Source organism: Sorex araneus, chromosome 11, assembly GCF_027595985.1.
Source record: "Sorex araneus isolate mSorAra2 chromosome 11, mSorAra2.pri, whole genome shotgun sequence".
Taxonomy (NCBI): domain Eukaryota; kingdom Metazoa; phylum Chordata; class Mammalia; order Eulipotyphla; family Soricidae; genus Sorex; species Sorex araneus.
In genome coordinates, this window is record NC_073312.1 from 31383762 (window position 1) to 31408615 (window position 24854).

General features: G+C 37.4%; 1 protein-coding gene across 1 annotated transcript; it reads left to right on the forward strand.

Annotated features, from left to right (window-relative positions):
* Positions 1-65: 65 nt before the first annotated feature.
* On the forward strand, positions 66-24635 carry LOC101549253 (cytochrome P450 2C21-like). The gene is made up of 9 exons (XM_012935796.2): positions 66-269; positions 3255-3417; positions 7013-7162; positions 12450-12610; positions 15774-15950; positions 18282-18423; positions 19074-19261; positions 21739-21880; positions 24266-24635. The coding sequence occupies exons 1-9, from the start codon at positions 102-104 to the stop codon at positions 24445-24447; spliced, it is 1473 nt and encodes a 490-aa protein (XP_012791250.1). The 5' UTR covers positions 66-101; the 3' UTR covers positions 24448-24635.
* Positions 24636-24854: the final 219 nt, after the last annotated feature.

Genomic DNA, 24854 nt, shown 5'->3' on the forward strand with positions numbered 1-24854 from the left:
AATATATAAACTTCAAAGACTAAGTGCAGGATTGATGATCATCTTCTATTTAGTGTGTATTAGTCTGTAGCTTTTAAACTTTGAATTTGCAAAGAACAGTGATGAACCTCTTCATTATTCTGGTAGTTTGTTTTTTATGTCTGATTTCCCTTTTTCTGTGGAAAAAAAATTCTACCAAAGGAAAGTTACCGCCTGGCCCCACGCCTCTTCCAATTATTGGAAATATTCTACAGATAGATACCAATAACATCACCAAATCCTTAAACAAGGTGAGTACGATTATTTTAACTGAATTGAATGCGACAACTAAATAAGACAGCTCAATATCTAAATAAAATATGGTATCAAATACTATGGTTAAAAGATATAGTTTTAAAGGGTGAGATACTTTTGGTAGCTTGCTGGGGTCTCAGAGAGGGCTGAAGGATTTGGACACGGGTCCACCACGTGAAAGGTGAACGTTCTACCCACTGAGTTATTGCTCAAGCCCGTCATACACAAGTCAACTAATATAAATATACTATATCAACCAAAAAGAAATGAAACATAACACATTATTTCAGTAGATGCTGAATACCATCTGACAAGATTCAACATACATTTATGATAATCAAAGCAATAAGTTGGGTTATCAGAGAAGAAACATACATTGACAAATTAATATATGACAAACATGCAGCTAATAATGGTGGAATTGAGTAAATGCACAGCAAATACTTAATGGTGATAGCCTTAAAACATTTTTTCCTATGATCTGACACAAGACAAAAATGTCCACTTTCATTTCAGCAACTCAATGATTTTGAAAGTCCTAGCCTATGCAATTTAGCAAGAAAAAGATATGTAAGAGATCCAAGTTGGAAGAGAAGCAAAGCTATCATTATTTGCAGATAACATCGTAATATGGATAGAATGGACATGGTTGTGTTTCAGTGGCAGAAATCTTGTTTTGTATGTGTGGGCCCTGGGTTTGATTCCTGCCTCACCAATTTCACCACAAATTCAGAAAAAGCTAATGAATTCAGAAAAAATACAATATAAAATTAATGTATTTCAGCCTATTAAATTTCTATATGTATCCTAGTGAGGAAAGGACTGTTAAGAAAACAATCTTATTTATAATTTTCTCAGAAAAGATAAAGTACCCAGGAATAAACCCAAAAATGGAAGTGAAAGTCTTATACACTGGAAATTATAAGACATTTGTGATAGAGGAGACACAGAGAAATAGAAAGATGTCCTCTGCTCATGGATTGGAAGAATATTATTGAAATGGTCATCTAAAGCATTTTACAGGTTTAGTGCAATCTCTATAAAAAATAGTATTATTTCAAGGAAATAATGCAAATCTTTCTAAAATTTGTATGTAACCACAGAAATCCTAGAATAGTCAAAAACAATTCTTTCCTTTAAAGAAGGAAATTGGAATGATCATGATTCCAGACTTCAAAGTATAGTGCAATAGTAATTACAATCATAATTAAAGCAGTGTGATAAAAGAACAAAAATAGCATAATACCAGAGGAATAAAATAGATGCACAGAAATAAATTCATAGTTATGTAGATACCCTTCTTTAGCAAAAGAGTTAGGAACATACAATGGAGAAAGGAAAGTTTCTTTAACCTAACAGCATGCGGGAAAACTGGAAAAACACATGTTTAAAGGAACCAAAGAATGTTACTCACTATTTTCCATCATATAAAGCAATTAACTAAAAATAAATTAAAGACTAGGAGCTGGAGATACAGTACAGCAGGTAGGGCATGCCTTACACGTTGCCAACCTGGGTTCAATCCTATCATCACACATGGACCCTTGAACGCTGTCAGAGGTAATTCCTAAAAGCTGAACCAGTAGTCAACCCTCAGCATTGTTGGGTGTGGCTCCAACTTCCAATTTCTTTTTTTGCTTTTTGGGTTACACCCAGCAATGCACAGGGGTTACCTCCTAGCTATGCACTCAGAAATTCTTCCTGGCATTTCTTGGGGGACCATATGGAATTCTGGAAATAGAACCTGGGTCAGCCTCGTGCAAGTCAAACCCCCTACCTGCAGTACTATCGCTCCAGGCCCCCAAATAAAGTTTTATATGAATTAAATATTTAAATATTTTATCCCAATCTATAAATTACATAAGGAGAAAACTGTGATAAAACCAAATAGGCAACCTAGTAACTGGGAGATTTTTGTACATTATTTCCTGCTGATGGGTTGATATCAAACTAACTTAAGAACTCACACAAATAAGAAACAAAAAAATCAAGCAACCCAATCAAAAAGTTGGCAAGAGAACTGAATAACACATTTCCTGAGACAAATAAAGAATGACCCAGAAATGAGTCAGAAACAAGATAGATGCTCTGTCACTGTCACTGTCATCCCATTGCTCATTTATTTGCTCGAGAGGAGACCAGTAACGTCTCCACCTTGACACTTGTTACTGTTTTTGGCATATCAAATATGCCACGGGTAGATTGCCAGTCTCTGCACTACTATTTATAATTTGGAATACAACTCAGAACTATAATGATATATATCACCTGACACCAGTGAGAATGACCTATGTCTACAAACTTGAACCTAGTGTTTCCAAAGAGGCAGAGAAAAAGAAATTGGTATGCTATTGATGAAAAGGTAAATTAGTAAAGCCTTATGGAAAATGTCTTGGAGATTCTTTTAAAACACTGAAAATGAAAGTACCATATGGATTCAGCTATTCCACACTTAGGCATTTATCCTAAGGATATAAAAACACTAGCTTGAAAAGATAATTGATTCTCTGTATTAGTTACATAGTTTTTCATAATAGCAAAATGTGAGTCATCCTAAATACAGTTGACTGTATAAAGAAGTGATGGTACATATATACTCAAAATGGTGAGTATACTAAATGAAGTAAGGAAGGAAGAGAAAGACTGTTACTGAATAATTAAACTGATATGTAGAATATAGAAACTAGAACAACTAAACAACAAAACCCAACATGTTAACTCATAGACTTGATGGAATCTCAGGTAGTTATGGCAGACAAAGGGAGAGGGCATGGGAAGGGATGGACAGAGGCTCATTCTGATGCTGAAAGATACTAGAAATTATGTGGTTCATTGGTGATACAGATGTATGTAACCCCTGTAAGCTCAGTCTCTGAAATTCTAAATTTTAGAGTGTCATAAATGAGTGATAAAAATTTATTTCCTCTCTGCATGTTTAGTTTTGAAAATGAAACTATTCTATTTTTTTGTTTATATTCCAGCTTGCAGAAGTCTATGGCCCTGTGTTCACTGTGTATTTTGGCATGAAGCCCACGGTGGTGCTGCATGGATATGATGCAGTGAAGGAAGCCTTGATTGATCATGGCGAGGTGTTTTCTGGCAGAGGAAGTTTCCCAGCGGTAGATCACATGTCCAGAGGCTTAGGTAGGCTTCTCTTTAGGGTATGTGTATGGATTTGTAATTGTAAAGATTCAAATTGAGTAAGGAATTGGAAATTATATTTACAAAAATTTATTATAACATCATAATTCTAATATTTTCTATATAAGGATAATCCATACATAAAATTGTGAGGATAACACAATTTAATGAAATATTCAATACACTGAAACTAACTTCTAATGTTCTGCAAATTAATTTTTGTTTGTTTTGGGGCCATATGTGGCAGTGCTCAGGGATTACTTCTAGCTCGTGCTCAGGGACCAATTCTGGTAGTGCACAGGAGACCATCTGGGGCTCTAGGGATGGAATGGTGGGCAGCTGCTTGTAAGGCAAGAGGCTGCTACCCACTGTACTCTCACTCTGACCCCAGTAATGTTATGCAAATTTGTGTCTAAACTATAATCTTTTTAATTATAACTGTTTAAGGTAATGCAAAAAAGAGAAAAGTGAGAGAAGAAAAATAATTGTATCTTATTTACCAAAATTATGCTTTTAGATTTGAGTCATGGATGCCAAGAGGCTATTTTCAGAAACATGTATATGATGTATAGAGCTAGCATAGATTTGTAATATTGCAGTCTTGCTTTCAAACTATTCATGAAAATGCATGAGAAATATTTTATTTTTAAAATTTTTTTATTAGTGAATCACTGTGAGGTACAGTTACAGACTTACAAACTTTCGTGCTTGTGCTTCAGTCATACAACGCTCAAGTATCCATCTCTCCACCAGTGCTGATTCTCCACCACAAGTGATCCCAGTATCCCTCCCACTCACCCCCCTACCCTACCCCGTCTCTGTGGCAGGGTATTCCCTTTTGTTCTCTCTCTCCTTTGGGTGTTGTGGTTTTCAATAGAGGTATAGAGTGGCCATAGTGTTTGATCTATAGTCTACTTTCAGCACGCATCTCCCATCCTGAGGGGGTCCTCCAAACAGCACCATTTACTTGTTGTTCCCTTCTCTATCTGAGCTGTTTTTTCCTCCAGCATGTGAGGCCAGCTTCCAAGCTCTGGAGCAAACCTCCTGGAACTCATCTCTACTATTTTTGGGTGTTAGTCTTCCGTTCTGTTACTTCATATTCCACAAAGGAGTGCAATCTTTCTATGTCTGTCCCTCTCTTTCTGGCTCATTTCACTTAGCATGATACTTTCCATGTTGGTCCACTAATATGCAAAGTTTATGACTTCATCTTTTCTAACAGCTGCATAATAGTGATTGTGTAAATGTACCAAAGTTTTTTTAACCAGTCATTTGTTCTTGGGCACTTGGTTTTTTTCCAGATTCTGGCTATTGTAAACAATGCTGCAATGAACATTTGAAATGAGTGCCAATTTCATTTCTACTATACCTTTTTGCATCTCCAGGATATATTCCCAGAAGTGGTATAGCTGGGTCAAATGAGAGCTCCATTTCTAATTTTTTGATAAGTGTCTGTATTGTTTTCTAAAAGGGCTGATCCAGTCATCATTCCCACCAGCAGTGAAGGAGAGTACCTTTCTCCCATATCCATGCCAACACAGGTTGCTTTTGTTCTTTTGAATATGTACCAGTCTCTGTGGTGTAAATTGGTAATGAGAAATATTTTAATCTAATAAAATACAAGCAAGCAAAATGTCATTCTTTAAAAAGAGGATATATAAGAACATATAATTGATATTACAAAAAACTTAAAAGTTAAGTACTTAAATTTCTTTATCTTCTTTTTTTTTTCTTTTGAGCCAGTCTTCAACTGCCCTGTTATCTGGCGTGTTAACTGGGTTCAGGTAACATGAAATAAAGAATGGAGCCAATTCCACATGAATACCATTCTCTAAGATCTTCTTGGAGACGTTTCTTAAGAATATATATTTTTTGTTTTTTATTTTTTTTAATGAATCGCCATGAGGTATAGTTACAGATTTACAAACTTTCGTGTTTATGTTTCAGTCATACAATGATCGAGTGCCCAACCCTCCACCAGTGCCCATTCATTCTCCACCACCAATGATCCTGTCCTCCCATCTCCCTCTTATACCTCCATATCCCGCAACCTGCCTTGCCTCTCGGGCAAGTGGATTTCCTTTTACTCTCCTCTCTCCTTTAGGGTGTTGTGGTCTGCAATACAAGTATTGAATGGCTATCATGATCAGTCTATAGTCTACTTTCAGCACACATCTCCCATCCTGAGCCGGCCCTCTAAATACCCTTTACTTAGTGTTCCCTTCTCTGTCTGAGCTACCTTTTCCCCTCAGCATGTGAGGCCGGCTTCCAAGTGATGGAGCAAACCTCCTGGTAATTATCTCTACTATTCTTGGGTGTTAGTGTCCCATTCTGTTACTTCATATTCCACAGAGGAGTGCAATCTTTCTATATCTGTCCCTCTCTTTCTTGCTTATTTCGATTAACACGATGGTTTCTATGTTGATCCACTTATACGCAAAGTTCATGACTTTATCTTTTCTAACAGCTGCATTGTGTAAATTGTAAATGGACAATTTTATACAATTGTCCATTGTGTAATGTACCAAAGTTTCTTTAAGGAGTCATTTGTTCTTGGGCACTTTGGTTTTTTCCCAAATTTTGGCTATTGTAAACAGTACAGCAATTAACATACAAGAGCAGATGTCATTTCTACTATACCTTTTTGCATCTCCGGTATATATTCCCAGCAGTGGTATAGCTGGGTCAAATGGGAGCACAATTTTTAATTTTTTGAGAATCGTCCATACTGTTTTACAAAAGTGCTGAACCAGTCTGTATTCCCACCAACAGTGATGGAGAGTCCCTTTCTCCCCACATGCACAAAAACACTGGTTGCTTTTGTTCTTTGAATGTGTGCCAGTCTCTGTAGTGTGAGACGATATCTCATTGTTGTTTTGATCTGCATCTCCCTGATGACTAGTGATGAAGAGCATTTTTTCATGTCCCTTTTGGCCATTCAGATTTCTTTGAGAAAGTTTCTGTTCATTTCATTGCACTATTTTCTGATTGGGCTGGTGATTCTACTTGTTAAGTTCAACCAGTTCTTTGTAAATCCTTGATATCAACCCCTTATAAGATGAGAATTGGGTGGACATCCTTTCCCATTCTGTAGACTGTCTTTGTATTTTGGTCACTGTATCTTTTGAGATGCAGAAGTGTTTTTACAATATGTAATTTATTTACATTGTTTTACAATGTAAATATTATTTACATTGTTCAAAATTTGTTTACAATGTTCAAAATTAAGTGTTGAAAATGTCACTCATGATTTATTAGGTGTGTGATAAGAGAGCAAGAATCTTATTTCCGTAAAATTCATCACCTTCACCAGTAAAAATGGGACAAAACACTTTCTTCACAGGATAGGTCTGAGGTTTGAGGGCTGAGGGATGAAGAAGCTATAAAACCAAGAATTTTGTTAAGATAGTAACTGGGTTAGGAAAGGAAGTAGGTGAGGCTGAGCTTCAGGGAAATTCCTTAGTCTGCCACCACTGTTTATATTGTTTATATTCCTGCTAAGTATCTTCCTCACTGCCTAAGATGCAGACTATCAGCCAGCATTTGTGGCTAATGAGATTTTTTTCTCTGCTTCTTTCTTTTTTTTCTGTCTTAATAGGAATTATTTTCAGCAATGGAGAAATGTGGAAGCAAACCCGACGTTTTGCCCTCACTGTTTTGAGGAATATGGGGATGGGGAAGAGGACAATTGAAAACAGAATTCAAGAAGAGGCTTTGTGTCTGGTGGAAGCCTTGAAAAAAACCAATGGTGTGTACTTCATGATGCCATTACAGTAATAATTTGGATAGATGAGGTACTATTAAATACAGACTTCAGAGGGATCTGATAGCTCAAATGCAACAGAGCTTTTGGTTCATATAATAAGGTGAATAAAGTAATAAGAAGCAAAATGGTTAGCATACCTATTCTTTCAAGCAAATGTGGTATTACAATATCAACCAGAATCTTTCTCTTTGCATGGTAGTGAAAAGGGCAAATAACAAAAGTGTCTGGTGTGGCATTGGCACTCAAGATTTCTTTCATAGTTTGTGGAATATGAGTTAGAGCTACCTCTTGGTAATATGAGGACCTGGGGAATGAGTCTAGCTAAACACAGAGAGAATATGGAGTTTTGTAATCACATAATAATTTTGGCTACAGTAGTTTTATTTTATTTTTTTAGGTTTTTATTTTATTGAATCACCGTGAAAAAAAATTACAAAGCTTTCATGTTTAAGTCACAGTCATATACTGATTAAACTCCCATCCCTTCACCAGTGCACATGTTCTACCACCAAGAACCCCAATATACTCTCCTCCCACCTCACCCCCCACCTAAGTAGCTAATGATCTTCCCTTTATTCTCTCTATACTTTGAGTACATTCCATATTTCAATACAGAACTCACTATTATTGTTTGGAAATTTTCCCCAACAATCAGGCCTGCTGAAAAGGCATAATTTAATAATTTCTCGTCATTGCTGAGAGTGAAGACTCTGAGTCCGCGTGGCTGCGAGAGCGGCCACGCGGTTTTGGGTTTCTAATACTTTAGCTCAGTTCACAGTCAAAATCCATAGCTGCAAGAAGCCTCTCTGGGTGCCAAAATGGGTTAGGAGACCTCAGGATTAAAGTCTTTAGGAGCAGAGGGTCTGTTTCTAGAGCCGCAGCTCCAGATCATATCTGGGCTGAAGGCGTGCCGGTAATGCACCCCCTCTCCCAGGACCACCTACAGGCTACGTCACTAAAGAAAGTCCTATTTCCGGGTTGAGGGGTCTTAGAGGGTGGCTCTCGCCATATGGATGCTGCTGCTGCCACCATTTTCGATTAGAAAAACAGGGCAGAGAGGGAAGATCCCTCCCTGGGCGGCAGGAGGTTGTCGGCAAAAGTAGTTTTAAAGATGAATTGACTTTTAGGAAGCTTTTTGAGAAAAAAATCACATTATCCAGTATATCTATCAAGTTATTGTACTGTGCATCTTATGCGTATACAGCACTGTGTTTATAATAACGAAAAAAGAGAGAGAGAGAGAGTTTTGGTCTACAAAACACTGGGCCAAAAAATTCCTAGAAATCAATTCATCTTTAAAACTACTGTGGTCAAAACTATTAAGTGATTACTAAACTCCGTATTCTCTTCTGTGTATTGCTAGACCCAGGTCCTCTTAGCTACCTAGAGGTGGCCCTGAGCACTGTTGGGTGTGATCCTCGTGGCTATAGGGCACCACCAGGATGGCTCAGGTGTCCCTGGCACTACATCTTCAGGGCTCAGCAAGGAACCTTCATGCCTGGTTGTCTGAGTGTTGTAGGGAGTAGCCTTGAAGACTCCTGAGCACCACTTGGAAGCCCCCTGAGACAATAAGCATTGGTATTTCAGAGTTTGGATTTGCATTAAATTCTTTTTCCATGTATAGGCTGCATTGATAGCTCACTTAGAGGGTTTTGGTGTATAGGGAGAGAGAGGCTGTAGTACCAAAAGGCTCGGTTTGTATTTGAGCTCTTACAGAACTGGGAGAGGGTAGAAGAGTCTGAGATGGTTAGAGACTTGGCAGGGAAAGAGTTGAGATTAAGCTATGAAGTGTTTTGGTATTTATTTTTATCCTTAATAAAGTATTTTTCAAGAAAACTATCAATAACATTACAGTTTATATGGTGGACTGGCATTGTGTTTTTAAACTAGTATTATTTCATTATCCAAATAGACTAATTCCTTTTTTATGTATTAAAAGAAAAATGCAATTATAACAAATATTTGTATGATTTAAATTTCCCCTTAGAATAAATTCCGTTAAATGGTAGTAGAGTATCAACGCACATCTAATGGATTGTGCTTGATGGAAGGGGCTTCCAAGGGTGTGCTGAAGGCCCTGCTGCCCCCACCCCCAGCAATTCTTGGTCCACAGGTTGATGGCTTAATGGGAGTGCTGGAGGAAATAGTATGACCTGAGCCCTGAAGTACTGGGGTTACCCAGGCTACCTCACAAGTGCTGTAGAAGCCTCTAGGGACAAATCTGGCAGTGTTTGAGGGCTTCCAGACCTTTACCACTTTATGTTCACAGAACCAATGTAGTTCTTTGGGGTTCTCCTGAAGTCAGTTACATGCCATGTATGTGTGTTATTAATCTATGTAATCTCTTTGAAGCACTAATAACATCCTTATGGGTGGGATACTTGGTAGAAGTGGGCATAGATGCTTGAGGACTCAGGTTAGTCAAGGAGCTTAGTGGTAGGACTCATACTAACCTTGCAGGTATGTGGCTCTGAGTTTGATCTCTAGCAACACACACATCTCACAATGGAGACATTACTGTTGCCTGCTCAAGGAAATCGCTACAGTGCAGAATAAAAAGAGAATTATTCTTGTTGGTGTATATTGTTCCATAATCTTATGCCTGAAATATGTTAAATACATATTTTTCACATGTTTTGTTTCTTAAGATATTATAAACAGAAATACAACAGTATTCCACCATTTTAGGCACCAAAATTTATATAATAAACCTTATTTTTTGTCAGATGTATTGTTTTTGTTGTTTTTGCTATTGTAAAAAATTTAATCCATATTAATGCATATATTTTATTCTTTAAGAATAAGATTTTGTCTTGGATTCTGATATAGGTGTATATGTATATTCTAGTATATTCCAGGAAATAATTATATCACTGTCACTATCGTCCCGTTGCTCATCGATTTGCTCGAGCTTGCACTAGTAAAGTCTCTCATTGAGAGACTTACTGTTACTGTTTTTGGCATATCCAATACACACGGGTAGCTTGCCAGGTTCTGCTGTGCGGGCTCCATACTCTTGGTAGTTTGCTGGGCTCTCCGAGAGGGGTGGAGGAATCGAACATGAGTCGGCTGTGTGAAAGGTGAACGCCCAACTGCTGTGCTATCGCTCCAGCCCAATAATTAAATGTACTTTATTTATATTTGAGCAAAACTACCCTACTTTATTTTAACTTACTTATCTTTTCTCATGGTGATTATGTCCACTAAGTTCCCTGGCTGTGGTAACCCAGATACTCTAGTTATCAAATCCCACATTCTTCAGGATTCCATTTCATCACTCTCACTGCTGGACATTTCTTTCACAACTTGACCAGACATTTTTTCCTGCTTGTTATCTGCTAAGGCTTTTTCTTCGAATTAGATTTTGTGTTAGTAGTCAGTTCCTAGAGGTAGAGTGGATCTTCCACTCAAAATGTGGTTTGGATGGTCATATTGATGATTCCGTATACATGTCTATAGGATTTGAAATACTCCTTTGTGACTGGATTGCATATTCAGAAAGATGAGAGGGGCTGGAATGATAGGACAGTGGGTAGGGCGTTTGCCTTACACGTGGCTGACCCGGGTTCAATTCCCAGCATCCCATATGGTTCCCTGAGCATGCCAGGGGTAATTCCTGAGTGCAGAGACAGGAGTGACCCCTTTGAATCGCCAGGGGTCAAAAAAAAAAGAAAAAAAAATTAAAGAAAAAAGAAACATGAGAGAGAGGCTGGACAGGATGTTGTTTTTTGGTGTTTCATGGGTTGAGCTGAGAGGAGGACTGCAATGTGCTGGAGAGGGTTCTGTGGTTTAAACTTCAGGCTTTTCTCGAAGGATCACCTGAGATTTTTTATGTCAGATGTCAATATGCGAATAGAAGATAGTAAAATAAGGTTTTAAAACTGTCATCAGACATTATAAATATTAAGATGTTCTATTATCTCCTTTTTAGAATGTTTGTTTCCAAGTTCAGAACGTAACTGCAATCTCATCGATCTTCTTCACTCCTACTAGAGAAGCACACTAATTTTTAATTTTTTTTTATCGAATCATTGTGAGACAGTTACAAGCTTTCATGTTGGGGTACAATCACACAATGATCAAACACACATCCCTCTACCAGTGTACATTCTGCTCCACCAATATTCCCGGTTTACGCCCCCTTTCCCACCCTCCCCATGCCTCCATGGCAGACAATATTCCCCATATTCTCTCTACCTTGGGGAATTATGGCTTGCAACAGAGACACTGAGAGATCAACATGTTTGGTCCATTATCTACTTTCGACACACATTTCCCATCCCGACTGATTTCTCCAGCCATTATTTTCTTAGTGATCCCTTCTCTATTCCATTTGCCTTCTCCCATCTGCTCATGAAGCAGTCTTCCAGCTATGGGGCAATCCTCCTGGCCTTTGTATCTACTGTCCTTGGGTGTCAGCCTCATGCGACGTAATTCTATACTCCACAAATGTACACTCATTTGTTTTTATTGTATTTTGCAAAATAGAATTCAATTCTACTCAGCCTAGGATATTTGGTGAGTACATCCAGTTTCCAGCATCAAAAATAAGTATCCTCACAAAGGGGGCTGAAGACAGTGTAGAGTGGGTGAAGCACTTGCCTTGCATATCATCAACCTGAGCTCAACCCACACACCTCATATGGTTTCCCAGCCCTACCAGGAGTGATCCCTGAGCCCAGAGCCAGGAGTAAGCTCTGAGCACTGTCCAGTGTGATCCTAGAAACAAACTCCCTTAAAATAAAAGACCAAAATATTTCACACTGAGCTGAATTTTATACATCTAAGTATATATTTGAATGATAGCATTTGTTTGTTACCCAGCAGGGCCACACCTGACCAGGAATAAGCTCAGATCTAGCTTGTTCCTGGATCTTCCCTGAACTTATTTCCTGGCATTTCACAGAGGATCAGTCCTGGTGGAGCTCAGGGGGTCATACATGGTGCTAGGATAGAACCCGTGGTCATCCACTTGCAAAGCAAATGCCCTACCCACTACTTCTTGTTTTCTCTCTTATAAATTACCTTATGGTTCTTTTTAGAGAACAATGTAACTAGGAGATACTTGAGAAAATAGTAAATTAATTGAAATTCTCTAGACAATTCTGGTGGGAAAACAATGAAGTATATTTTAGGTATGTTGAGTTTACAGATGTCAAGTCCAGGTAATCCTCATATTCAAAACCCTTAGAAGTCAACTTTTCTCAGTAATTTGAATTAAGGCTTGTATGATAATTGGGTTCTAATATTTAACTTACTTTGTTTTTAGCATCTGCCTGTGATCCAACTTTTCTCTTGGGCTCTGCTCCCTGCAATGTTATCTGCTCCGTAATTTTCCAGAATCGTTATGAGTACAGTGATAAGAAATTTCTAACTTTGATGGAATATTTTGATGAAAACCTGAGAATTTCAAGTACCTCCTGGATACAGGTTAGTCATGGTTTTCTTTTGTGGAAAATAATTTTTCTTGCTGATGTGTTGTTCATTTCTCTACCGCATTTTTATTTTTCATACTTTAAATTAGTGATCGTTATGTTTTTTAGTTTATTATTATTATTTATTAGTGAATCACCATGAGGGTACAGTCACAGATTTTCACATTTTCATGCTTGTGTTTTCATCATACAGTGTTCAAGAGCCAATCCCTCCACAAGTGTCCATTCTCCACCACCGATTAACCCAGTATCCCTCTACCCCAATTTTCATCCCCCCACCCCACCAGCCTCTGTGGCAGGGCATTGCCTTTTGTTCTCTCTCTCCTTTTGGGTGCTATGGTTTGCAAGATGGGTATCAAATGGCCATAGTGTTCAATCTGTTGCCAACTTTCAGCATGCAACTACCTTCCCGAGCGTGTCCTTTAACCACATTTTACTTGGTTTTCCCTTCTCTATCTGGGCTGCGTTTTCCTTCAGCATGTGAGACCGGGTTCTAAGCCATGGAGCCAACCTCCTGGTACTTATTTCTACTAATCTTGGTTGTTAGTCTCCTACTCTGTTATTTTATATTCCACAGATGAGTGCAATCTTTCTATGTATCTCTCTCTTTCTGACTCATTTCACTTAGTATGATACTTTCCATGTTGATGCACTTATATGCAAAGTTCATGACTTCATCTTTTCTAATAGCTGCATAGTATTCCACTATATAATGTACAAAAGTTTCTTTTATCAGTCATCTTTTCTCAGAAACTTGGGTGTTTTTCAGATTCTGGCTATTTAAACAGTGCTGCGATGAACATATAAGTGCAGATGTCACTTTGACTATACTTTTTTGCTTCTCCTGGATATATTCCCAGAAATGGTATTGCTGGGTCAAATGGGAGCTCAATTTCTAATTTTTGGAGGAGCGTCCATATTGTTTTCTAGAAGGGCTGAACAAGTCAGCATTCCCACCAACAGTGTAGAAGGTTCCCTTTCTCCCCACATCCCCTCCAACAGCAGTTGCTTTAGTTTTTTTTGAAGTGTGCCAGTCTCGATGGTGTGAGGTGGTATCTCAGAGTTATTTTGATCTGCATCTCCCTGATAATTAGTGATGAAGAGCATTTTTTCATGTACATTTTGGTCATTTATATCTCTTCCTTTGAAAAGTTTCTGTTCATTTCTTTGCCCCATTTTCTGATGGGGTTGGATGTTTTCTTCTTGTAGAGTTCAACCAGTGCCTTACATACCCTTGATATCAACTCCTTATCAGATGGATATTGGGTGAATATACGTTCCCATTCTGTGGATTGTCTTTGTATTCTGGTCACTGTATCTTTTGCAGTGCAGAAGCTTCTTAGTTTAATATAGTCCCATTTGTTTATCTCTGTTTCTATTTGGTTGATCAGTTTCATGTTATCGTTGAAGATACCTTTAGCTTCAGTATTGTGGAGGATCTACCGACCTTGTCTTCAATGTATCTTATGGATTCTGGAGTGATCGTAATGTTTATCAAACTATCATTTGGATATTGTGTGTTAGCAGATACAGTCAATGTTTTCAAATCAAAATTAAAACATAAAATACAGTAATAGAAATATAAAATATAATGCATCAATTATGATAAGGGTTTTTTTTTTGAGTCACTAATCTCTTCCTGATTTGTATATCTGTAGCTGGAGAGGGTATTGTAGAATATGTTTGGTATTATTGAACACTATCAGAAGATCTTATTTACCTCCAATGCTTTATCACTGGCAACCTAAATCATGAGTAGATCATAAGATTATGATGTGTTCTACCTAGGAAGGACCTGAGGGAATGAACAGTCTATGCTTCATTTTGGGAAAGTGTGGGGAGGGCATACTCAGCAGTGCTTCAGGCTTTTCCTGGTTTCTGTACTCAGGGATCACTCTAGCAAGGTTTGGAGGACCATATATATGTCCAGAGTTGAACTTGAGTTGATCGTGTGCAATAAAGGAGACCTACCTGCTGTATTATCTCTTCAGACCCTGTCTCACTTTTAGAAAAAGAAATTTTACTTGACTATAATAACATTTTCCAAATAAGACAATAATATTTTCCTAGCCAAGACAAGAAATAAACTACACTTAGAATCTTCAATCAAAAAAGAGCTGTCCAAAATGAGTCAGGAAAACCTATGACTGGCAGTAGCAGCATGAATAAGGTTATGGTACACTTTTCTGAGAGTGTAAGAACCTAAATAAAAATTATTAATTAGTTTTTCTTTTAATTTTATGGTACATTGTTTCTTCATGACAGAAAAAAAAGGATAGAAGTCCTGCAAATATTGTTGGTGATCTCTGGAGAAATAGGTAGAGATAAATCTGGATTGACCAATTGGTTCGGGCTTTATTACTGAATCGACTTGTCTAAGACAGTTTGACTAACTCTTCTTAACCTCAACATTTTTATTCAATTTTATTTTATTTATTTTACTTATTTTTTACTAGCTTAAAAGGAAAGTTGGCATTAGAACTTTTGCCAACTTTGGCCCTAGAGTGTGAATTATATTTTAAAAAAGTATTTTAGGCACCATGGTTTACAAAAATTTTATGGTAGGGGTCCATTCATAAAACATTCTAGCGTCAGAAGCCAGAGTGTCTACTTCCCTTACCACTATCCTATTGAAGACCAATTCTTGATATTTATTGATTTTGGATATTTGTTATTCATCTACTATGTTACATTATTTCCCACATTGCCACATTTTCATTTTGAAGAGGTTGCATAAATTCCAGAATTATTTCAGAAAGTTACAGTCAGGAAATGAATTTGGTTGTTTTTGAAATTGTTTTATGGAGCTGGAGAGATAGCACAATGGATAGAGTGTTTACCTTGCACGCAGCCGACCTGGGTTTGATTCCCATCTTCCCGTATTGTCCCCCAAGCACCGCCAGGAGGAATTTCTGAGTCCAGAGCCAGAAGTAACCCCTGTGTATCAACGGTGTGACCCAAAAAACAAAAAAAAATGCTTTGTAATTTGTGCATAATGTATCTTAGCTGTTTATTTATTCCCCTTCTAATTATTGGCATTTTCTAGTTAAAGAAACAAGTCTTATTAATATTTACTGAGCTTATGGCAAAGTGTCTCATATGTATCATGTGCATGTATGTTTGTGGAGTGAATTAATGAATGATTCTTTTTCCTCCAGCTCTACAATGCTTTTCCTTTTTTAATACATTATCTCCCAGGATGTCATAATGAGTTGTTTAAAAATATTGCTATTCAAAATAAGTTTATTTTGGAGAAGATAAAGGAACACCAAGAGTCCCTGGACTTCAATAACCCACGAGACTTAATTGACTACTTTCTGATTAAAATGGAAAAGGTAATTATAAAAGTGATTACTCACACAATGCGAGAGCTATAATTTGGGTCTGATTCGCTACTTTAACTTTGTGAGTGATAAGACTCATGGAGTGAGTCTTTCCAGTGATGTGAGGATAGTGAAAATGCTCTAGATTTGTTTTTATAAACCAGTACTCTCCCAACAAAAATAAAATACTAAAGTTAAATTAATCACTTGTGAAACTTATTGCTTGTGCAAAGCATATTAGGGGACTTAAGATATGTCTATGGATGGAGTAATAGATTGCGTAAGGTGCTTACCTTACATGCAGGTAACCTGGGTTTGATTCCCTGAGTCCCCCAGGAATGACATCTGAGCACAGAGCCAGATGTACCCTCTGAGGGTACTACTAGGTGTGGCCCCCAAACAAACAAAAAAAACCTATTTCTAAATTTTCACTGAAAATGACTTAGGTTTTATGTAATATAAATGGGTCTATTATTTTTTGTGGGGTCTGTAGGAATACTCTGGGGTCTTGGGGGCCAGTTTAAGTGAAGTTTGCCAGGTTGTCTGGTGGTCCTGACTATTCAGTGGTAACCCAAAATAAGTTTCATGATTGTAAGATATCATAATGAGGAAACAAAACAATGGTAAACTTTAGATAGATCGTGTTTAGAAAAGTCTATGATATCTTTACAGATATACAAGGTTTGGCTTAAACTGTGACTTAAATGGACACGGATGATAATATGTTCCAAAAACTGTAAGAACAGAGATGAAATGCCTAGAATTTCCAATGACATTCTTTTAAAAATTTTTTAATATTTATTTTATTTTATTATTTTTCTTGTTTGGGGTCACACTCAGTGATGCTCAGGGGTTACTATTGGCTCTGAACTCAGGGATTACTCCTGGCTGTGCTTGAGGGACTATATGGGATGCTGGGAATCGAACCCAGGTGGGCTAAGTGCAAGGCATCACCCTGCCTGCTGTGCTATCACTCCAGCTCCTCCAATGACATTCTTTTGATTGTATTTGAATAACTGTTTTGGGTATAATGATTGTGAGATTGGAATAGAGACTTAGATTGGCAGGAGCTGTATGTATAGAGCAGCATATCTGGAGACTTCAGTGAGCAATTTTAGACTCAATACAATTGAAAATTATGGCTGAAGAGATAGTACAGAGGCAGCTGACAAGAGTTTGAATCTCTGACACCACATATGTTTCTCTAAGCATTGCCAGGTGTCATTCCTGGGCACAGAGCCAGGAATGGTCCCTGAATATGACTGTGCAGTTCTCTGTTCCCAACATCCAAAAAAAAATTTGAAAGCTGATTGAGATTTGGCAGAACATGGTAAACATGATGCAAGGGAAGGATTCTTGAGTACCAATTGTCTTTAGTGAGTGAATAAGCGAGGAATAAGAAATGACTAATTGGTATAGTAGAAATGACATCTGCACTTGTATGTTCATTGCTATACTGTTTACAATAGCCAAAATAGGGACAAAATCTGAGTGCCTAAGAACAGATGATTGGTCAAAGAAACTCTGGTACATGTACACAATGGAATACTATGCAGCTGTTACAAAGGATGAAGTCATAAAATTTGCATATAAGTCAATCACATGGAAAGTATCATGTTAAGTAAAATGAGTTAGAAAGAGAGGGACAGACATAGAAAGATTGCGCTTATCGTGGATTATAAAGTAACAGAATGGGAGTCTAACACCCAGCAATAGTAGAGATAAAGACCAGAAGATTTACTCTATGGCTTGGAAGCTCCTCTCAAATACTGGGGAGAAAGGTCATTCAGATAGAGAAGGGAACACTAAGTAAAGGGTGTTTGGGGGACCCATTCTGGTTGGGAGATATGTGCTGACTGTAGACTATACTTCAAACCCAATGGCCACTGAATGCCTTTATTCCAAACTACAAAATCCAAAAGGAAAGACAGAACAAAATGGAATTCCCTGCCACAGAGGCAGGGTGGAGAGGCGGGGATAGCTTGGGGGTGGTGGGAGAGATACTGGCATGATTGGTGGAGGAAAATGAGCTCTGGTGGAGGGATGGGTACTCGATCATTGTATGACTGAAACAAAAGTACAAAAGTTTGTAAGTATGTAACTGTACCTCATGGTGATTTGCTCATTAAAAAAAGAAATTACTTATTGGAAGTTTATATCTGATTGTATTTTTGGGGCTTGGAGAAATCATAACAAATCTCTTTATCTTAAACTATAGCACTTTTAAAATGTCTTACTAAATTTTCCAAAGAAAAGAATCAAATAATGATATTATAATGGAAATTTTATGATACTTCTAAAGAGTTTTTCATCTACCATGTAATTTTAACAACTTATTCCTAGGAGAAACATGATAAGGCATCTGAATTTACTTTGGACAACTTGGTCACTACCATATGGGATATATTTACTGCCGGAACAGAGACAACAAGTACTACTTTGAGATACGGACTCCTACTTTTGCTGAAGTACCCAGAAGTCGCAGGTATGATCACAGATAATTGACAGAATAAAATTTCACGAAACCATTGGAAGTAAAAACTAATGACTGTTCTGCTCTTTACCAGCTAAGACAATGTTCAAGTAATATATTTATTAGTACATCTTCCTACATTTGGCTATGGTAAACTCAAGTTAGATTATTGTACTAAAAGAAAATAAAATGCTAATCAACACCAGAAATTTGGAGGGTAGAAGTATTTTTCCTGCTTTGTAGTTTTCTTAATTTTGGTTAGAAGCAGTAAACAGATGTATCTTAAGATTGAAAATGAAAATTAAGTGTTCTTATTTTTCTAAGAGCTCCCTTCTAGGACTGGAGTGATAGTACTGTGGGTAGGGCATTTGCCTTGCATGTGACTGACCTACGTTCACTCCCCAGCACCACCAGGTATGATTCCTGAGTACAGAGCCAGGAGTAACCCCTGAGCGTCACTGGGTGTTATTTGCCAAAAAACAAAGCTCCCTTCAGTATGTGATAAATAACTTTCGCCATTCTTCGGAGCATCTAACTTACTAGTATTTCCTGACCAATCTCTGAAGAACACACAGAGTTCACATCTTCCATCACAATTTACCATGATTAAGAAGATAAAAGTCTTCTTTTTTTCATATAAATTATGATTTCTCTTTTGCCAGCTAAAGCCCAGAAGGAGATTGAGCGTGTCATTGGCAAACATCGGAGCCCCTGCATGCAGGACAGGAGCAACATGCCCTACATGGATGCATTGGTGCACGAGGTCCAGAGATTCATAGATCTTGTTCCCAACAACTTGCCTCATTCTGTGACTCGGACCATTAAATTCAGAGAGTACCTTTTACCGAAGGTGAACATTATTTTTATCTACAGTCCTCTTTAGGAATTATGTGATAGAAACTATCATAGTAATATAGTTATAAAAATGAAGTCTATGTGTGTACAAATCCCTTCTTCTTCAGACCTTTTTCCTGGGGATTTATTCCATTTCTGTGCAGCCTATGTACACTTATTGGATCTAAGAACTGTCAAATCTTATATCCAGTTTTAGTCAATCAATAGTTTGTTGCCTTGAAGTCTTTCTTCCTGGATATGAAGTTAGAAAAACAAATGATGCTGGGATAGAGAAGACAGGGACAAGGAAAACTCACTTGGTACTTCTATCTTTATTTCAAGAGTTTCTAATTAATTTTTCATTATTATGAAATGTTCCTTAAAGAATGAGACATAACAAAATAAAAAGAATGTGACATATTGCATCATTGGATTTTCTTTGGTGATCATTTTAGCACTTAGGATATCATGGAGTCTGTTTCTATTGGTTTCCCACTATTGCCTTAATTTTTGATAAGTATGTGATTTATCACATACTTAATTTTTAAATGACCCAAAAAAATTGTGGGTCATTTCCTCACACATTTAATATTTTTTAAATATGTACCAACATTTGTATGGTACTTTATGGGAAATTTTGATGATTTTGTCTTCCTATGTCTAAAGGACATCATTTTTATTTTTATAGTTAAATTTTAACAGGTGCTTTAAAATCTGTTAGGCTTACTCTTTCTTCTTGTGTATTTAGTAATTCCAAGAATAATTTCATATTTAAGGGTGGGATTTACACTAATGGATATTTCTTATTACAACAATTCAGAATTTTGGATGTGACCATTAAAAATGTGAAATATCATGTTCTCTTCACCATAGCTGCATAGCTGGAGTGAAAGTGCGTCTTCTGCGACATTCACAATATATGCTATGTATCTGATATCTATCTTATTTTCCCTTCTCTTCAGTAGCAATACATTAATAAACTTCAATAATTTCCTTGTGTATTTGTGTGACCCAATCCATAGTCATGGACTAAGGGGAGCAGTTTTATAAACTTTTGATATAATCCTATTTGTTGATTTTTCCTGTCCTGTATCTTTCTTTATGAATTCTAGGTAAAAAATAAATTTAAAAAGTTTTTTTTTTTTTGGTTTTGGGGCTACACCTGGCAATGCTCAGGGGTTAAGCCTTCTCTGCACTTTGGAATAAACCTGGTATTACTCAGGTGATGGTACGAAATATCAAAGATAAAACCTGAGTCAGATGCATATAAGGCAAGTGCCTTACATGGTCCCCACTGTACCACTGCTCCAGCCCTTTAGGTGTAAAATTTTAACCATTATCTCCTTAGTGTAAATTGACAGGCACTCTTGTTAGTTCTCAGCCTTATAGATTAGTTTATTACAAAATCCTCTCCTGGCTCATAGGACCATCTGCTTTCTGGTTATAACAGAGTAACACATTTGGATTGACATATATAAAAGCTATTTGGGGGGCTTTGTTGTTTGTTTATTTGCTTGCTTGATTGGTTTTGGCTTTTGGACCACCCCAGGAGTCCTAAGGGTTTACTCCAACAAGGCTATGTGGTGCTGGGGATCTAACCCAGATCCACCACATATAGGCAAGTGCCCTACTTGCTATATCTCTCTGGCCTCAACATATAGTGTTTTATCTTATTTTAAATAATAAATTCACCAAATTTATTATTTATTTACACTCTACTAGGGATGAGCTACTGAAATGTTAAACAATTTTTCTGTGGTCACAGAGCTTAATTTTATGCAAAGGAAGGATTTCATTAATTCTAAAAACTAAACACCACATTATTATATTCAACTATATCTCTGAGTTTAGAAAAGTTTTACCTTAAGTTTGAAATGCTCTGTCATCTCCACAAGAATAGGTAAGTTGAAAGAACATATTAAAATGAACAGATTATTAACAATATCTAATTTTTATGAGAAAGTAAGAGTTTTAAAAAATATTGCCACTCAGGTCGTTTTGTCGAAGACCTTGCTCTTCTATCCAAGGAATAAGTTTCTTTTTAGTGATAGTAGCACTGTAGCACTGTCATCCCGTTATTCATTGATTTGCTCAAGCAGGCACCAGTAACGTCTCCATTGTGAGACTTGGTATTACTGTTTTTGGCATATCAAATATGCCACGGGTACCTTGCCAGGCTCTGCCGTGTGTTAGTGATAGTACATTGACATAATAGTACAGTTTACTTGTCAACAATGCAATTAAGAGAATTTCCTTGTTTTCACAAACGCAAATACTGGCTATGAGTTTGGTCTTGGAATCAATGAAAAGTGCCTTGGATTTCAACTGAGATATTGAAGACCTTTTATGTTTATTAATTGATTGGTTCTTTGACATGGAGAAATTCTTTGTGTGTCTTAACCTCTTGATCTATGAAGAAAAGGATTAATTGAGGCTTGTTTCAACCTACATGACCTTATTTATATTTCACTTTTCCTCCCCTCTTTATATCAGGGCACAGAGATATTAACATCTCTGACTTCTGTTCTTCATGATGGCAAAGAGTTTCCCAACCCAGAACGATTTGATCCTGGCCACTTCCTGGATGAAAGTGGTAATTTTAAGAAGAGCGACTACTTCATGCCATTTTCAACAGGCAAGTTTTTCAGCTTTTCATTTTTATCTGTACTTCAGGGACCAACTTTGATAAGGAAAGATCTTACATGAAGGCTACTCTGAAATTTCTAATTATAGTAAAATTTCTTGTGGCTGGAGCGATAGCACACCAAAAGGGCATTTGCCTTTCCCTCGGCTGACCTGGGTTTGATTCTTCCACCCCTCTCGGAGAACCTAGCAAGCTACCAAGAGTATCTCACCCCCACAGCAGAGCCCGGCAAGCTACCCGTGGTGTATCCAATATGCCCAAGACAGTAGTAACAAGTCTCCTGATGCAGACGTTATTGGTGCCAGCTCGAGAAAATTGATGAGCAACTGGATGACAGTAACAGTAAAATCCATCCTGAGAGTCTAGTTTTTTGGCGAAAAAAATCACTGAGAACATGCTATAAAGCAGACCCATGCTATATCTAGGAATAAAAATGTGAATAAGAAAGAGATCCTCTTTCATAGAGATGGAAAGATAGATAAGAAGAACCCAGAAATATAAAGAGAATATACTGTTCTTTTTTTTTGGTGGGTGGGAGCAGAGGCCAGAGTAATTTAAGAGTCAAGGAGAGTGCTATTGTAATTTGACCAAATTCTGGAAGAAACAAGTGGCACACCCAAAATAATGAAGAGAGTTTAAGGAAGATACTATTTTCAGAGTCATAGGAAGGATTAAGAAAAATATCAAGTTATGTGTGGTAAGTTATTTAAAACTAGTATTATTGAGGAGATGATACCATTCTAAGTCACTGGAGGCACATGAAGGGTTTTATATAGTCTAAATAAACTTTCATACAATTCTACTAGTGTCTTGTATATCCTGGATATTAATCCTTTTTCAGATGTCTCACATGAGGCTGACACCCAAGAACAGTAGATACAAGGGCCAGGAGGATTGCCCCATAGCTGGAAGCCTGCTTCATGAGCATAGGGGAGAAGGCAGATGGAATAGAGAAGGGATCACTAAGAAAATAATGGCTGGAGGAATCAGTTGGGATTGGAGATGCATGCTGAAAGTAGATAATGGACCAAACATGATGACCTCTCAGTGTCTGTGATGCAAGCCATAATGCCTAAGAGTATAGAGAGATTATGGGAAATATTCTCTGCCATGGAGGCAGGGGGAGGGTAAGAAAGGAGGGTTATATCTGGGATGTCAGTAGTGGGGAATGTGCACTGGTGGAGGGGTGGGTGTTTGATCATTGTGAGATTGTAACCCAAACATTAAAACTTGTAACTATGTCACGGTGATACAATAAAATAAAATTAAAACACAACAAAACAAAAAATAAAATGGAAAAAAACCAAAAAAAACCCTTTTAACAAAGATGTTTTAATTGAAGATATATGTACAGGTGGAGGATTTTAGTAATTGTCTAAAGAGTGTTTAGCAAGGAAGTGATGAGAAAATACGTCCTCTGACTTTATATAAACTTAATCCATTGAAATAATTAGGAGCCCAAGAGGGGTAAGGCAGATTTTGTTTAGCAGGGGGAGTACCTGGGGTGCTCAGGGCTTACCTCTGACTCTGTGCTCAGGGATCACTCCTGGCATGCTCAGGGGACCATATGGCCTGCCAGGCATATATGTTTGCATAGTAAAAATGATATTTAAATTAGATCTATAAGGGTAAGGAGACTGTTTGTAGGCAGAACATAGGGAAAGACCATTCCTACTGGAGGACAACTGGAAACTAGATAACATTTGAAATTTCTAGTCTTAGTTTGTGGAATAGTGTAAAGTTAATCATGCTTGTGATTAGTGTGTGTTTTTTTAGATTTAGCCATGGTAAACTGGTAATTTTTTTAAAAAGAATATTATGTTAACATTAGCTTGTTAGGAAAAAAATCATTGTTCAGTCTTACATTGAAAGCAGATGACAAAGACTATTGTGTATATCTAATGTCAATTGGAATAGGTGACTGTATTTGTGTGTGTCTCTGTGTGTGTGTGTGTGTGTGTGTAGGAAAATGTCACAAGTAAATCTTAGCAGAGCAATTTCAAGGTAGGTGTTTAAATAGATTTTTTTATGTAGCATGCACACAGCAGTATGTGCTAAAAAAATAAGTCAGGTTGACTTGCATTTAATTATGAGTGATTTTGTTTGGCGGGGGATACCTGGCATGCTCAGGGCTTTCTTCTGACTCTGTGCTCAGGGATCATTCCTGGCAGGTTTATCTACCATACGGCCTGCTTGGCATCAAACCTGGGTCAACTGCATGCAAACAAACATCCTATCCTCTGTACTATTGCTCTGACTCCAAATTATAAATGAATGCTTTTATGTATTTGTTAATTCCATGTTTCTTTGAGCTACCATTATTGCCCTCTCAGAAAATATAAGTAAAATAACATTTCATTTATGCTTTATTTTCAGGAAAAAGGGTATGTGCTGGTGAAGGCTTGGCCCGTATGGAGCTGTTTATATTTCTGACTAGCATTTTACAGCATTTTACCTTGAAGCCTCTTGTTGATCCAAAGGACATTGACACCACCCCAGTTGTTAATGGGGTAGGTTCTGTACCACCCTTCTATAAGCTATGCTTCATTCCATCCTAAAGAAATTGCTGGCTGCTCTACTACAGAACGATGCTTTCTGGCCTATGTAATGGCTTTGTCCATGTCCTCCTTCCTAGCAAGAATATATCTGAACCATGTCTCTTCTAATTGTCTATAGTCTTCAATATCCAGTTCAAGTTTCCTGCATGAATTTGAGTTCCATCTGTAATAAAAATATTGTTCTCTTATTTGTATATTATTAAGTTAGCATGAATTACAATAGTGTTAATGTTTATGTTTTTGGTGTACAAAAAATGACAAAGGCCCTAGTGCCAAATATCCTCCATCTTTTTCTTAGGTCATTTCCAGTCTGTCCCATTTCTAACAACCCACATTGCATCTTGGTAACCTCAGTTTATTCTCAGACTCCACGTGTTGTTTTATCTTTGGACATTCTCCTTTCACTT

What these genes read in the sequence shown, in the direction of transcription:
- LOC101549253 (XM_012935796.2), top strand. Translation starts at nt 102, where the DNA reads ATGAACCTCTTCATTATTCTGGTAGTTTGTTTTTTATGTCTGATTTCC. An exon ending in AGCCTTGAAAAAAACCAATG is followed by an intron (nt 7,163 to 12,449) that starts GTGTGTACTTCA and finishes CTTTGTTTTTAG; the next exon opens with CATCTGCCTGTGATCCAACT. An exon ending in CTTCATGCCATTTTCAACAG is followed by an intron (nt 21,881 to 24,265) that starts GCAAGTTTTTCA and finishes CTTTATTTTCAG; the next exon opens with GAAAAAGGGTATGTGCTGGT.